At 46.1% G+C, this 16377-nt stretch overlaps 1 protein-coding gene across 9 annotated transcripts in view; it reads left to right on the forward strand.

Moving 5' to 3' along the window:
- Positions 1–387: 387 nt before the first annotated feature.
- Positions 388–16377, forward strand: part of celf2 (cugbp, Elav-like family member 2) — a 186782-nt gene continuing 170792 nt past the window's right edge. For all 9 annotated transcript variants that reach the window (XM_041964181.1, XM_041964183.1, XM_041964182.1 and 6 more), the window contains exon 1: positions 388–576. In XM_041964181.1, coding sequence (XP_041820115.1) covers positions 524–576 — 53 coding nt within the window. In that variant the 5' untranslated portion in view covers positions 388–523. The remainder of the gene's footprint in view (positions 577–16377) is intronic.

Here is a 16377-nt window from a genome sequence, read left to right on the forward strand (position 1 = left end):
TTTCCACTGACAAAAAAAAAAAAAAAACATCCTCAAAGGAGAAATCAGCCTGAAACCGGAACAAAATAAGACGGATTTTTTTGCAGTGTGCAGGTTCTACAGTGTGCCAGCCCCCTGTCCCCCCCGGTGCGTTTAAAAAAGATGGGTAAATGAGTTTCCTAGGTGGGGTTTACCCTCCTCTACTGTACATCTCTGCATTTCCAGCAGCAGCCTTCCTGTCAAAGAGGGACCGGAGGAAGCTCTGAGACGCGACTGCAGAGCGCAGGCTTTGTACAGGAGGGGGCGGGGGGAGAGCGAGAGAGAGAGCGAGGGAGAGAGAGAGAGAGGGTGAGAGAGAGACGCGCAGAGGGAGAGAGAGAGAGAGCTGTGACAGCGCTCATCACCCACTGAACAACCAGGACGGGTTGCATCCGAGCAATCGCTGCCATTCGCAGACGGAGTTTACAGCCTTTGCGCCGCTTTTTCTTTCGATCTTTTTCCGCCGCACCCCCTCCCTCTCCCGGTGCTGCCCAGCCAGTCGACCATGGTTTCTATAATTTCAGACCTGGACCCTCTGAAAAGCTGGAACGTGTTAAGGTAAGCGCCCGGTCAATTTCTCCACAGCCTCGCCATTGTGAACGGGTTGATAGCGGAGTGGATGGGGACAGAAGTGCGCTGGTGTTTTGGAGAAAATAAGGGTGGGACGCGGCGCAGGCAGGAGGTCGCCGCCTTCTGGGCTCTGGTTCCGGCGCTGCGCTGCGTAATTACGCACGGATTGCGCCGTTTGGCTGTAATGTGCCCCGAGTACAGCGCTCTTTCTACTTTCTCTCCCTCTTCTCCTCTGCTCTGTCATGAGTCTGACGCATGCAAGCTGCTCCGTGTCTGCGTACATCTCATTAACCCCCGATGCTGCCCCGCGCGGCGCTCCATCATCACCAGCATCTCCAAACTTCGTCTCGTTCCAGCGTAGCAGTAAGAATAACACTCATTTATCACCATCACCCCCCCTTCCTCCCGCCCCAGCACCCCCCGCCCCAGCACCCCCCGCCCCCTCCCCTAGTTCCACCCATGCTGATCTGGTCCCTCCAAATGTTGAAGAGCCTCGTGCACTGCCAGAAAAAGTGTGCCCCTGCAGGAATTTATCTTGAAACATTTACTCATGGCTGATTGCCTGCAACAGAGCGCTTTTAGAGAACATTAAATTTTATCTCCCGAGCCGCAAAACATGTTTTCAGCGCTGCTCCAGCAACCAGCCGTTTACTGCCTGGCAGGAGGAGGCGGCTCCGACCCAGACCTGATCCACGGAGCCTCCCGTGAGGTCAAAGGTGAAACTTGTCTCGAGCTCCCTCCCTCCTTTTTTGTCAAACAGCGATTAGACTCATAGGCAGGACACGCGGCTCGATCTCGGACCTGCAAATCACTATGAATACATTCAGTGTCATTAAGCATCTCAGCAGAAAAGCCTATGAATTTAAAAGCCGGATTTTAAAAGGCCTTGTCCCTGAATATTTCAGCCATTTGATAAATAAGTCATTATTCCCTCGACACACTCGGCGGCAGCGGCGGGGGCTATCGCAAATTCTATTTTAGAAACGGAGAGAGGAGACAGAACCCTCAAGACCCTCAAATTATTCCTTTAATGCTGCCTCTCCCCTCTTTTATCATTTTATCCCCCCCCTCCCCCCCTGCCCTCCATCCCACCATCATTATCCACAAATCCAAAATAGAAAGTGAGTGGAGTAATGTAGAGCAGGCATATTTCAGTAAACTGCTGATGGACGAAGGAGGGGGCTACATGATGTCATTCCCAAACAGGCAGTGATGACCATCCAGACGGAGAAATGGGGCACGCAGCTGACCTGACACACACACACACACACACACACACTCACACTCTCTCCACTCCTCTCGGTCTATTTGCTGAACGGGGACAGATCTCCTGGTAGCATTAAAAATGTCACTTTTGGCTCATTTTAGCACCGACAGCGAGTTGATAATCGACACGCCGGCCCTGCTGCAGCCGTGTTAGCTTTAAAGGTCAAAGGTCAAAGGTCAGAAGTGAGGATTTAAGTTTTGAAAGGACGTATACGGGGCAAACTTTTTTTCACAGGGAATCGGAAGAGAGTTTAATTTTTGTTGTCGGCCGCAGAGAAGGAAGCAAAGGAGGAGAGAAAAGGAAGGATGGAAGGAGACGAAGAGGAGGTTATTTACCTTCCCTCTGTCTCTCCTCTCTTCTCTTTATTAAACCTTTGTCTTCCAGATTAGAGGCAGGAGCAGCTGTCCCTCTCCAAAGACAGCACATCTTAATAAAGACCAGCTTACCGCCGGCCCGTCACTCACACTCTCTCGGGGTCACACACACACACACACACACACTTCCACCAGCTCGATCAGTCCCACACACACACACACATACACACACACACACACGAATGAGCACTCACGCCCACAAGCGTACTTCTCAATCATTCATGATGATGAAGCACCTCGGCGGCGTTCACTGCGTCGTTTTCCCTCTAATGAGACTCACCTCCGTCACGCTCAGACACACACTTCTTAACACACACACACACTATCACGAACACAGCGTTAACCAGAAAGTGTGTGTGTGTGTGTGTGCTGCTGCTGTTGCTGCTACTGTGGAGCAGAAGCGGCGGAACAAAAGGCGGCGACAAGAAGCACAAACACTTGATTTAGTCGGGGATCATTTTCTGAATTTTAACACATGACAACGCGGCTGAAGCCTGAATTTTGTCGCATTGTGGTTGAGCGACGGCGGCGGCGGCGGACTCAGCGTTTGATTTCGATTTCTGCTGGAAAGAAAGATGACAAACAACAACAAAAAAAAAGATGCTGCACCGTTAAGATTTAAACAGGGACGTCACATCAGCGCAGATGAAAGATGAGACCTCGCTGCTGGAGCACAATTAGGCAACATGATATGCACATTAGCACAATTAGCTGATTAATGCAGCTCTGTGGAATTTGATTTACTTTAAACGCAATAAGGAGTTAATGCAACGTGTGTGCGCGCATGTTTTAAAGCCGGTGTCACCCGATCGGCGGCGGCGTGTGTCGTCTGACGTCTCACGTACCGTTTCGGCCTAAACACACACACACACACGTAAACACACACCCATGTTCCAGAGGGAGGGCAGTGGACGGGTGTTGAGATCTGTCCGTGCCGCTCACCGTGCACGCCACATATCTGAAGTGCAGTTCAGTTATTCCATAATGAGAAACAGCATGCATATTAATTCCATCTGATTACATCCAGCTACCTCTCTCTCACACACACACACGGCAAAGACGAGGTGTGTTCTGTATTAAATTTGCTCATAAATATGTCATTTTGCTCATTGCTGGATATTCGGAAACAGGAGAGACAGACGTCTGTTTTTAAAGCGAAATGCGCTCAAACTGGAGGTCTTCACGTGAAAACCTCCTTCGCTGCTCCTCTTCCCGTCCTCGATCTCTTCAGGGTCCGTTTTCACCGTCGCCCAATCGTGGAAATCCTCTCCGTCCTGCGGCTGGAGCGCGGCGGCGGGACGAGGGGAGGGCAGCGTGAGGAGGTTGACAGCGTGAGGGGGGCTTGACCTTTGACCCCGCTGTGTTGGTTTTAATTAATCCACTTAAAGAGTTCGTCCGCTTGCGTTATGTGTCGCTTTTTATCCCGCGGGACCGGGAGGAGAGGCACAAATCCATCTGCCTAATTACCGAGACCACAGTTTGAATCTTTAAATCCCCTCCGATAGTGTGTGTGTGTGTGTGAGAGAGAGAGTGTGTGTGGTGCTTTATCTAGAAGCCAGACCTTTTCAGCATTCAGGATTATGCTGCTTTTAACTAAAGGGTTGGAGTGAAAACATTTCTTAAAGGCGGTTACTGATATTTTCAGCATGAAGCTGCCGACGGTGTTTCATCTTTAAATTTGAGCATTTTCACTCATTCATCGTCAAGTGTTTCTCCCAGATTTCTTTCTCGTCGTGTTGGAAAAGGCTCGGGGAGCGCGTGTGACACGGTGGCAGGACCTGGTCAATAACAGGTAGTTTGCCGTCAGTTTGAATCTGGACTTGATAACTTTGGAAGAACTCCTCCCTTCACTTCCTCTCCGTCTTTCCATCACTTTGTTTTCAGCAGAGGAACAAGGTTTTTTTTTTTTCCTGAGCGTTTGCAGCTGAATTTGACTCATGCGAATGATGACGCTGTTTCAGTCATGTGACGTCCTAACAAGCTGTTTCCAGGAGGAAACACCTTAGAAGGTTCGGTGGCCCCCTCAGGAGCTTTGTTGCTTCGCTGCTTTGGTTTGAATGAGGGCTCGTTATAGAAAGAGAGCTCAGACTCTGAATTTACCTTCATGATTTGCTTCATAAACTTTAGCCTTGGGGGGGGGGGGTTCTGCAGCGTGGAGTCAAACTGATTGTAGGCATGTTTAAATCATAACTATAGGCCGGACATTTTTGTGGTGTTTCCGCCAAGTGATTCACCCCGACTGCAGCTCGTTTTTTAACCCCGCACCACTTTAAACGACACGGTGCAGGAAAAAGCTGGGTGACAAGCTTTTAAATGGAAGCGATGGCAGCGGGAGGGAACGAAAATTCACTCTCCGCTTCCCACATCCGTCAGTCAAAGCTTTGTCGCGGCGAGGAACAATACGGCATTCAGCATCCGAGTGACGGAGGCGGACGGGGCGGGCAGAAGAGAAAGAGAGGGAGGGCTGGATTCCTCAGAACCCCCCCGGAATCAGCAAGGGATAATTACATAGCTGAGGCGAAAGTGCGTCACAAAACACAAAGGAGATGGAGGAAAGATGACAGAGAGGGAAGAAGGGACTGGAAAAGATACAGGAAGGATTAGAAATTACAGGCGAGAGGAGGGAAAAGGGACTCATCCAGGTGTGTGTCGTCCACAGAGATGCTTATTGTTCAGTCAAAGCCACCTCTGACACCATATTTTCATTACAGGGTAACTTACTCAGAGCATTTCCGAGGACCTTGTACTTTTACTGCACTTCAGATCTGCAAAATAATCTGCATTCATCAATTGTTAAGGCGGTAAAATGGGAGAAAAGTTTGCCTGTTTTGTCTGTGCAAACCCAAAAATGTTTGTTTTGCTGTCATCTAAGTCAAAGAAAAGCAGGAAATCGACTTAATTCATTCATCTTTAAAAAATAAACAATAAGTTGAGCCTGAAAACAGGCGTTTCTGCCGCATATAAAGTCATTAAAATGAGCTCAGGCTTACATAATGTAACATAACATAATAATCCGGAACGTATACATGGCCATAACAGCTGGGGGCTTCCCTCTGAAAAGCCACATGACGACACATTTAATCTCATGATCAGTTCAGGTTGTAACGTTAGTGCCTCACGCTGCACCGAACCGTGCAGCCTGACGGGAGTCAAGCTGCACGTTCAAACCTTTTGATGCTTCGCTTACTGTAATGTGGAGTTCGTGCCTCGTGGTTTTTGCAGTTTCACTTAAGGATCTGGCTTTTTTTTTCTCTCACAGCCGGTGATGTTCATGCAAAAAATGTTATCCGAGCGGTCGCACGCAGGCGTGGAAGTGTTCATTATCTCTGGTTTGAAAGGGGAAGTTTGTGGTCAGGTGCCTTTTCGGAGATGTTTTCAGAGCATCAGGGGAAACAGAACGAATGTGTGTCAGCATGTCACCGTGTAGTCGCTCCTCCTGCTGTCAGAGAGATTGTGTGTGTGTGTGTGTGTGTGTGTGTGTGTGTGTGTGTGTGTGTGTGTGTGTGTGTGTGTTCTTGTCCTGTCCTCTACATTTGTCGGCACATTTTGCATTCATCTCACTTGATTTCCTCCAAAAGTGAGATTACCTACTGCACTCTTACAGATCACACACACACACGCTCACACTCACACACACACACACACAGGACACTGTCTGCCTCTTTAATGTTGTTTTTGACTAAAACAAGTGTTGTTGCCTGTCGTGGTGGATGCAATCGCTGCTTTTTTGTTCTTTTCCCCCCGTAGAGGGATCAGCTTAGTCAACAGCAGCCGCAGGGATTTAAAACACAACTGTACCACACACACCTCCCATGACTGTGTGTGTGTGTGTGTGTGTGTGTGTGTGTGTGTGCGTGCATACAGACAGTATATGAGTGAGCATGAGGTAATGTGACTGCATGTGTAAATCATGCTTTCAGTATAAGAAACACCAACTTTATTTTTTTCTGTTTTTCCTGCCTCTTGTCCTTTTCGTTGTCGTCTTCTTGCTTTCTCTTCCTGTGTTGTTTTTCTTTGTCCTTTTATGTCTTTGTCTTCTTTATCTCTGCGTGTTTTATGATCTCTCCAACCTTGTGCTTTCCTCTGACTTTCCCTCATTGTTTTCTCTCTGGCTTGTTCCTTTTTGTCTTTTTTTTCCTTCTCTCTCTCTCTTTTCTTGTTTCTCTTCTTTCCTTTTGTGAGGCCAGTTAGCTTTTTTCTGCTGTTCATCTTAAACTGCTCAGTGCAACCTATGCATTACCCTCTGCACACACACACACACACACACACACACACAAACCACCATTGGCCCAAAGTGACAAATCTGTTTAATAATGCACCACCTGGAGCACAGCACTCTATCTCTCTTGCTCGTGCTCTCTTTTTCACCAAACCTCTCACTCTCTCCTCTACACACACACACACACACACACAAACACGCACACACACACACACACACACATATTCTAATCATTCCCTTTGGCTGTATTTTAGTGCTGTACTTTGTTATAGTCTTATTCTCACGACGACCAGGCCCTCAAAGAAGCTTTATACCTGTCTGTCTGTGTGTGTGTGTGTGTGTGTGTGTGTGTGTGTGTGTGTGTGTGTGTGTTTGTGTGTGTTTCTCTGATGACACCCCATCACCTTTTTGCCGTATGGCTTAAGAGACACAGGAAGTATGGAGTGGACCCTCTCCTCCACCTTCCCTCTTTACCTCCCTTCTCTTTTTATAATGTCTGCACCACCTCGCAGTCTTTATCCGCGGCGGATTTCCTCCCCTCTCTTCCAACCCACCACCATCCTTCTTTTCCTCGCAGTGATCCTCTACGAGCATGTAACCAGGGGGGAGAAGAGGAAGACGATGAGGGAGAGAAAGAGAGAAGGATGGGGGGGGGGGGGGTGAGAGGGAAAAATAGATCTTGTCTGAATAAATAAACAGCTTTCGCTTGCAACCGAAACGGAAAGCTTAGTAAAGGGGGGAGCGAGGAAGAGGAGGAGGGAGGGATGAGGGGGTGAGAGTCAGCAAAGAAAGAAAAACATTGGCACTCTGCCCGGTGAAAATAAGAAAAAAAAAAAGGAATTAAATCTCTTTGTGTGTATGTGTGTGTGTGTGTGACTGATAGATGCTCAAAGTGAAGCCAAAAATGAAAAAAAAAAGCACACAATGCATGACCAGAGGCCAAATGAAAAACTGACCAATCACAGTGAGCGGTTCTGCAGGGATCAATTCAATAGGTCAGACTGAAGCTGTGCCCTACCGGAGGCTATCTGTAAAGGAGATTGTTATTCTTCATGTAGATGGATATGTTCTCCATTTATTGATGTTTTTATATTGCAAAAAAAAACAAACTAGAAGATAATGATAATTGTGATTAAGCCGATAAATGGGGAAGATATTGGCTTAATATTAAAAAGTCTGGCTCTATGTTGTCATTATGATTGATAAGGTGCAGTTTACTGTGCATCCTGGTTAAAAACACCTTCGGTTTCAATGGGAAATTTTATTGTTCCACGGTCTAAAATATGCCTTTTTCTGAATGAGGTTTGGCATGAAAATTGCCAAATTTAAAACATGCTGAATGGCGGTACAAAATATCGACCGTCAGCACCTTCATGCCGGAGAGGGTCCCAACGAGCTTTCAGAGACCGGCGTCGGTCACACTGCAGACAGAGGAAAATATAGAGAGGATGAGAGGGAGAGCTAATGAATTATGGGTGGCCTGTGAATAGAGAGAGAGAGAGAAAGAGGTCTGTGCTCTGTCGCTCTCTTCCTCCTCCTGGGTTATGGAAGTGTCACGCTGTGAGTGTTGCCATGCAGATGGTGACCCTGGAGTGGTGCAAAAAGGGGGGGGGGGGGGTAAAAAGGAAGGAAAAACAGACCAAAAAGAGAGATGAAGAGCTGTTTCTTGTATTTCTTAAATACAGGAAGTGAAGCTGATTGACTGCACAGTCGCCGCAGTCATGATCACAGTCAACGGGGTACAAGCAGTGCTGGCTTATGCAGGCTGATGCTAATAACTGCCACATTTAGATTGATGACACATTAAGTATTGATCAATTCAGCAATAAGATCAGTCCAACTACATCATGATGGAGATTGACAGCCGTGTCTGTCTCTTCTTTTTGAGAGCTGGGTCTCCAGATATCAGTTCAACCCAGGTTTAGATTTATCAAGGAGGGTTGGGGTTAAAGGTCATAGGCTGGGAGGGGGGTGGGCTTGAAGCCGAATCCAGCATGCAGTTAAACCAGAGCGGGAATAAGAAATCGGACATACACAGCTCTCATAAAGGAGACACGCTCATACTTACATTGTGTTGCAAAGGGAAGAGTGCTGCAGGGTGGAGTCCAGATCGCGAGAATACTGTATGATGTAACAACCAGAGCTGATTCGCTCCAGATTCTGAGTGGTTATGTGTGTGTGAAAGAAAGGAAAACCCCCAGTACTGAACATGAGCTCTTCTAGTAAGCCCTTTGAAATCTGAATGTAGGTTTTAGACAGTGTAATGTCTTGGACAGACTGCATGTTTATGTGTTCTGATATCACAATTTTATCTTTACAATAAATTCAAAGAGATCTGGTGCGATACTTGTGCTGGGTGTCAAGACTGCCTGCGTGATGTTCAATGATAATTCATTTATAGTGTTCATTTAGGGAATGGAGCACAATATTAGAGGTTTTTATGGGTCCACTCCATTCCTAGTGTCCGAGATCCGAGTCAGGTTCAAATTACTGAATATTGAAATCAGATAAGGCCCAGATATTTTGCCCTGACTGGGTCAGTTTGTTATTATTAATTAGCCCAGCCTGACCTCACCGGAACAACACCCGTATAAGTTGTCTGTGCAAGTAGGCAGTGACCTCTAGTGGCCGCAGTAATTATGACAGGAACAAAGGAGGAAGTATTGTAGTATAAAGAGCAAGAAAGTCTGCATATGGTGGAAGCTGGGGTGCATGAATGGGTCAAACAAACACACTTTCACACTGCTGTTCATGTCCCGTGTGAAGCCGAAAGTCAGTGTTGACTTGACACTGGTAGTCTGTGGTAGCCAAGTCTGTCCTTTTGGAAACATGATATATTCGGTCATTTAGATATGAGTTGGTTTCAAAGGTATTATAAAATATCTGGTTCCTTTGCCATCTTTGGTGTTGTTGGACCATCATTTCAACAAACTCCCGCTGCCAAAGAAGACGACAATGTGTGGAAATGTGTATGGGAGAGTTTTCAAAGGTTTAATAAAGTGGATTCTGCTCTCCCTTAGCACACAATGATCAATGATCAAAGTATTACTTCACCCTGCTCTTCAACACTGGAGATTTCAGGCTTTCAAAACTTGGGTTTCAAGAAACTTGCAGTCATCAAAAGACATTTTTAACCAGAAAAGGAAGTGGCAAAGCAGGATTCATATTACAACATTTTGTACCATGACACTTTTCTGTTGGATCTGTGCTCTGATTGGCTATCTTAGAGGCATGTGACTGTGTTATTTGTGGTCCATATTTCAGCTTGTCTCTGGGATAACTCATTGATTGTTCAGTGCAGTTTAAAGTCACGTTATCAATAGAACCTTTACCTCACATTACTTTTACCATATTTTAAAGCAGCCAGATTGAGAAGCGAGTTGTCTGCTTGACTTCACTGAACTTGGCTGTTGATCACCAGAAAAGTGGATAAAGACAGAAAGACAGACGGTGTTGCTGCAGCTGCAGAAATAGTGAGTGTTTCTTGTCAGTGGACTGTTGCTTAATGTTCTGCTGACAGTCAGATGACTAACGAAAAAGCCCTGGAGCCATCATGGCCATTACATCAAATACTGTGTGTGTGTGTGTGTGTGTGTGTGTGTGTGTGTGTGTGTGTGTGTGTGTGTGTTGTTTTCATTTGTTTTCATTACCTCTGGAGAAATAACTTAAACTCAAATTCACTTCCTGTAGTCTTACCCCAATCCTAACCTTGAGAAGTCATCACCCTGAAATTTACTGATTTACATTATGGGGTCCAGCATTTTGGTCCCCTCAAAGTTGTCGGACCTCACATTGTGAGCAGGTTTCTGGTGCTGGGACCCTATTAAGATAATGTAGAAACACAAGCACAAACACACCTCTACATGCCTGACCCCACACACCGACACTATTCCTGAGCAAAAATCAAGTCTGAACACTAAAATTTCAGAGTTTACCTTGTGGGGACCTACTGTTCCCAAAATGTGTCTGTGTACTGGTGTCCCCACAATGTGACTTATACAAGTACACACACTCAGCGGGAGCTGCCCTTGCAGTCCTGACTAAATTTCTAGCCTCCTGTCTTGGAACTTTGCTTATTTCTGTCTTCAGTTCTTTCTTGTCTTTCCTCTCAGGACTGTGTTGCCACTGTTTTAAACAAAGCATCTTCTGATCTTTTGTGTGCCTCTCTTTGACATAATCCTGGTGTCTGTTGCCGTGGTTACACTGTCTTAATGTGCCATTGATGTAACTGTATGTATTAAAAGCGTCGCTGACTCCCGGCAGAAACTTTAAATGTGTTACTCGGTCTCTCTCTCGACTGTCGTGTTTTGTTCGTGTGTCAAACACAAGTGCACCTGTCGCTGCCGTTTTCTTATTGTTAGGATTTAACTGATACAGCTGATACAGGCTGATATCTGATACTACTACTCACTGTCTTTAAAATTAAAATTCAGAAAATGCATGTTTTTGCCCGTGTGGAAGCCTCTGAAAAGCAATTTAGGCCACCATGGCACACTAAAACTCTCCATTAAAATCAATAGAAATCATATAACAAGTGTACTTGTGTGTTGTCTCATCTGAAAATGTAGAATCAAATCAGGGTTTTTCCAATACACAATCAGTCTAGTATTAATTACATCAGCATTGAACATGTAATCAGAATTGATTTACGGTTGTAATGCCGGTGTGTGTTCGGTGTTATCATCCAGTATGTGTCACATCTCGTGGCCATACACACTGAACGTGCAGGCAATGAGCTCCGCCACGGCAACATTATGACAACATTTCATCTCATCCCCTCGACGCCGTGCTTTGGAAGATGACGGTAATTTGGACGAGATGTTTTGAGGCCTTGGGTTCTCTCTCCTCGCTCGCTGACGGTCCCCGGTGCACTGCAACATTAAAGCGAGACTGGAGCGTGAACGTATGGCTGGCTATTAAATGGCAATCACACAGAGAAGAGCTCTTTTATAGATGAGCACATTTCTGCTTAATAGCTCTCGGAGCAGAGTCGTCCGAATATGACATTTCGAATGAAAGCCCTCCAAACGCCAGCGTTTATTAAAATCTTTGCTGAAATCTTTGAATTTGTCAGTTTCTTACGTGATGTGGGTCAGGATGGAATCTGGATCGCAACCTGAAATTGGCATCTTAGTGACGTGATCATGCTTAAAAGATTTTCATGAGTTGTATGGAGCAGCCGGGGTCTCTGGCTTCCTCTAATAGCGCCACGCACGGTTAACTCACCGTACATCGTTGATGTTCCAGGCCGCTCGTGGCTCCAGCTCAGCCCGTCAGCAGCATTGGGAACCTTTTGCGCCTTCTCTGCTATGTGTCCTGAGATTACTGAAACCTCTCGCCCCCTAATGGCTGCTCGAGGGCGGAGTTAATGTCATCAGCAGGCCCTCTGCTTGCCCCTGGGAGTCCCGCTCCACCCTGCCCCATTAATTTCAAGTGCTACTATCCTTGGCCCCCTTACTTTCCACCTCTCAGCCCCCTCCCTCCTTCCATCTTCACCTTGGTGCGCCCAGCCCAATCTCGGCGCTCTCCTGGCTCATTTTGAGCTGTAATTGGACAGGAGTCCCGTGGGATGGTCGTCAGCACGCCCCAGTGCCTCGCGCACCATCTCCAGAGTGGAAACGTGCCCGGCCATGGTCGATAAGCAGCGCTCCCACTCAGTCCAACATTCCCTACTCAGCTAACTTTCAATGGGAAGAAAGACTGGACACCACTTTAAAACAAGTGTTCTCAAAGAGCCCAAAATAGGCCCACAGCAAGGTACGAATGCCAAACCTCCATATGGAAAACACTCCATCTCCGTCTTATCAAGTCATTTCTGCCTGTGGTATGAGTCAGTCTGCTGTAGAAATATTTCAGCCTGTTTCCAACTCAACTCAAATTGTTTAAAGACTTTCCTAAAATCAAGTTTGCATTTTCTTGTAAGCTGCACTTGTTGTATAAAAAATCTTGAAGGAAGGTGATTAATTTCAGAAACTTCACTTGTTTGAAGAATCTAGTTTTCAGTATCAGCTTTTCTTGTGTTTTTTGCCCGGATCCTGAAACAAACAGGACTAGCGTAAAAATTGAAACTCATTGTTTCATTGAAAGGAAATAAAGACTTTGAATTGAATTACAGAGTAAAATGGTGTTCGCCGAATTAGAATAATGTCTATTGTAACACATGTATCAGATTCAGTTTATTTCAGTCCAGATTTCTTTGTATAGTGCCAAATCAGTTATCACATGAGACTTTTCATATGGAGCAGGTCTAGACCATATTCTTTAATTTACAGACACTAAGAAGTCACCATGAGCAAGGACAAACTTCTTTTTAAAAGGCAGGAACCTCGAGCAGAAGCAGGCTGTGGGAGGACGATCATCTGGTTGGGTTAACTCGTCCAGGCAGATTGTCGTCCAGGTTTTGGTAGAGGAGGATGAAGACCAGCCTTAAGGACTTCATCACAACCTGGCAACTAGGTAAACTATACCTAATAAGAAAGTGGCACCAAAGGCTCAGAATCCCTCATTTTTGAAACTGAATCTTAATTTCTGTGTGGACCCTCTGAGATCCCGGAGCTTCACAGAGAACCACAGCCAAACGTGAGTGATGTCCAGCGTTTTCATGCCAGAAGACGTCTTAGTACATCCATCGTGACTACATCAGGCATGAATATGATCCCGCCATTCTACCGGATACCGTCCGTCTCTCGCGGTCTACACACCACCCGCCATCCAACAAACACACTCATATATCTGACTGTGATGTGTTTGGATCTCTCCCTCTGCCAGCTTTTCCTCGAGCAGCATTTGCGCTGGTAATCTGTCATATGAGCCCTTCTCATCAGAGGCACAGGAACATTTGGAGCTGCGAACAGAGACGCAGGATAACACCCTAAAAGCTTCCTGCTCCTCTCTTATTGCCCACAGCTCAATCCCAACTATCTCAAATCTCTCTCCTTATCTCCTCTCCTTTATTGCCGGGGCTTGACGGGCACTTGACAGTTGAGAAAAATGCCCCAAATTGGGCCTAACATGAGCGATGTTGGCCATCAGCGCATACCTGCAGCTCCCCCCAGAGGCTGGCCCGCCGAGGCTGAGAAATGTTCCAGTGAGTTTTTGAATTTAATGATGCCTTAATGACGAAGTTATTTTCTTTGTCTCCGATCATCTGTTCATGCTGAAGAGCACTCAGACGATCTCAAAGCATCCAGTTTTATGCAATCATTCTCACCGCTGACCTGTCCTCTCGACAGCTCTGCAACAATTACAGCTGAATACCTGATGTGTGTGTGTGTGTGTGTTTGCCTGTTAGCACATAGAAAAGAGAAGAAGGCAGCCGGTGAAAGTGTGTGTTGGAGCTGTATTGGCATTCACGCGCCAATGGATGAAAGCGTCTGCGCCGTTAATAATTGAAAGAGTACTTAACAACAGGAGCGCTACCCTCGCAAGACAGCTTTTAATAACTAGGAAGGTTTCACATTTCTGGTTCTCCACTTTTTCATGTGTGCCCCCTCCCCGCCGCCGCCGCCGCCACCTCCTGCCCGCTCCTCTCCTCTCCTTCAGAAGCTTTCTCCCTCTATTCACCGGAGCAAAGGAACGCTGCTGAAGAAGCATCTGTGTGTCTTAAAAAACATAGTGGAAGAAAAGGTGTGTGTGTGTGTGTATGTGTGTGTGTGTATTTACTCTATTAAAGCGGGGCACATTGTGCTGGAATGGATTGCGTACCTTGGCTATTGACAGAGAGGTGTATTTATTACGTCTTTCACATTATCCCTCTGTCCCTGCTGTCTAGTTGAGAGATATGTATTTGTTTATGGAGGCGCTTCGTCTCTACTCTTAATGTGCTCACCGCTCACCCTCATTAATTCGCTTGATGGTCTTTGATTTGCCGGGCATCACTAAGTCGCATTAAGAAATGTATTTCCCAGCTCTTACTTAACGACGCTTCCAGAACCAACGCAATTAAATGCACATTTAAATGCTCAAGGTTTCCCTCTGCATTCATGAGCGGAGACAGGCGTTTGATTAGCACCCTGCAGAAAATTAAGCAGCTTGGGGAAAGGTGATGCCGAGCTTTTTGGTGAATGCCACCTTCTTTAGTGCACTTTCTTTTTCATAGCATAGCACTCATCCTGATAATAGGAAGCTAATAAAGGCTTTTGCTATCATGTTTTATTCAGAGAGCACTGTCAAGACTAATTGTTGTCCAATAGATGGTGCTAAGTATGATTTTAATCTACTCTTTGTTGGAAAATATTCATTCATGCATTTGTTTTTTACGCATGCTTTGACTAATAAGACATATTTTCCCACTTCTAACACATCAAACCATGCCAGTGGTTGTGGTTGGATTAACTTAGATTTTGTTGCCTCTGAAACGAGCAAGTACAATGAAAGTGATTTAAATTTAAATCCTAAAAATTACATTACCTTTTTAGACAGGTAGCTCTGGATGGTCCACAGGCCTCGCTAGGAACTATTTCTTCAGCAGAAAGTAGTTCCAGTGTAAACTTCCAGAGACCGATGACCAGAACTATCTGCACAGCTTGATGCCACCGTTAATAGAATATAATTTTTTTGTCCTTGTAGTTTGGGTGAACTGACCCTTTAAGAGTTATTGGAAGCTGCGGCCCTTTGCAGCATACCAGACAGAAAAACACCCTTGAGACATCCTCAATCTATCTGAAAGCTTGACATTGACACACATTCACACACTCTGTCTACCTGTCTGGCATGAATCTGAACTTAATGAGGAATCCAGCGACTTCGGAGCAAAATCAAACATTGGCTCTAAGATAAATAAACACTGGCATCAGTTCACCCCAGCGCTGATGTAACTACGCGGCGTTAGGCTGCTCCTCAGCAGCTGGCCTCTGAAGTCATGTGCCGCCATTCAATGTGTTGGCACTCGTGACATGACATCCAACACTCATGACTACACTATAAAACACCAATCCACCCCCATGTATGTGTACAAACAGTGTACTCAGTTGTTGCCACGCTTCACTCCGTCTCTAATGACGGCATATTTTCCCCCCAGTTTATGTTCACGCATCTCATTTGGACGTATCCATACCTCTCGAGCTCTGCAGCTGAATGGGCCTAATTGAATAGTTGATCACATATTAATCTAATTAGTCTGGTTCAGTCCTGGTCATTGTGCGCTGAATTCATTTATTCTGTCTTGTTATTGTGTTCTCTCAGGCCGGAGGCTGTCAGCGGCCCCAGATGGTTTACTATAGCTAGCGCCGCTGATCTAACCGGGAGCTTCTCTCTTTGTCTCCGGATCAGACTTCCATACTGCACTCTGATCACAGCTGTAACGGGGAGAGAGAGCGATGGCAGAGTGGAGACAAGGGATCGAGAAGTGGTGGGGAGGGGGGGGAAGTTGGGGAGAAAAGGGAGAAAGAAAGAGGCAGAGAAAGATAGGACCATTACCGTCGAGGGTGATCATCACCATATCCGAGTTTTCCATGAAAAGGCAACAAGTGGAGCCTAATGGGAAATATGCAGATGTATGCAAATGTGTGTTGGATGGGTCGCCCAGAGGCCCAGTGGGAGATTAAAGCTCTTCGGGATGGAGAGGGCTGTGGAGGAGACTAACACTATGAGCTCAATGCTGCCATATTAAACAGAGAAAACCAGCCGTGGACCAATTGTAGGCCTTGTTGTCAAGCTCATCGCCATTAATCTCTCAAATAGATTCAAGCCGATTGCGGCAGACTCTAAAGTGATCCGTCAAACCATGTGGGTAGCCAGTGAAGTGATCCACAACGGACATCTTTAATTTGATTGTATCTTTGTGATGATGGAAGCCCAGTTCTTTCATTGTTTCACCGTGATATCGAATGTGGTTACCGTCCTCCACACGGGGCCCTCCGGGGCCTTCCACGAGGATTTGATGGATGAGATCCCAGCGTCGCTATTTCACACCCTTTCGCAGGTTGATC

The sequence above is a fragment of the Chelmon rostratus genome, chromosome 22, assembly GCF_017976325.1.
Source record: "Chelmon rostratus isolate fCheRos1 chromosome 22, fCheRos1.pri, whole genome shotgun sequence".
In the NCBI taxonomy this organism is placed as follows: domain Eukaryota; kingdom Metazoa; phylum Chordata; class Actinopteri; order Chaetodontiformes; family Chaetodontidae; genus Chelmon; species Chelmon rostratus.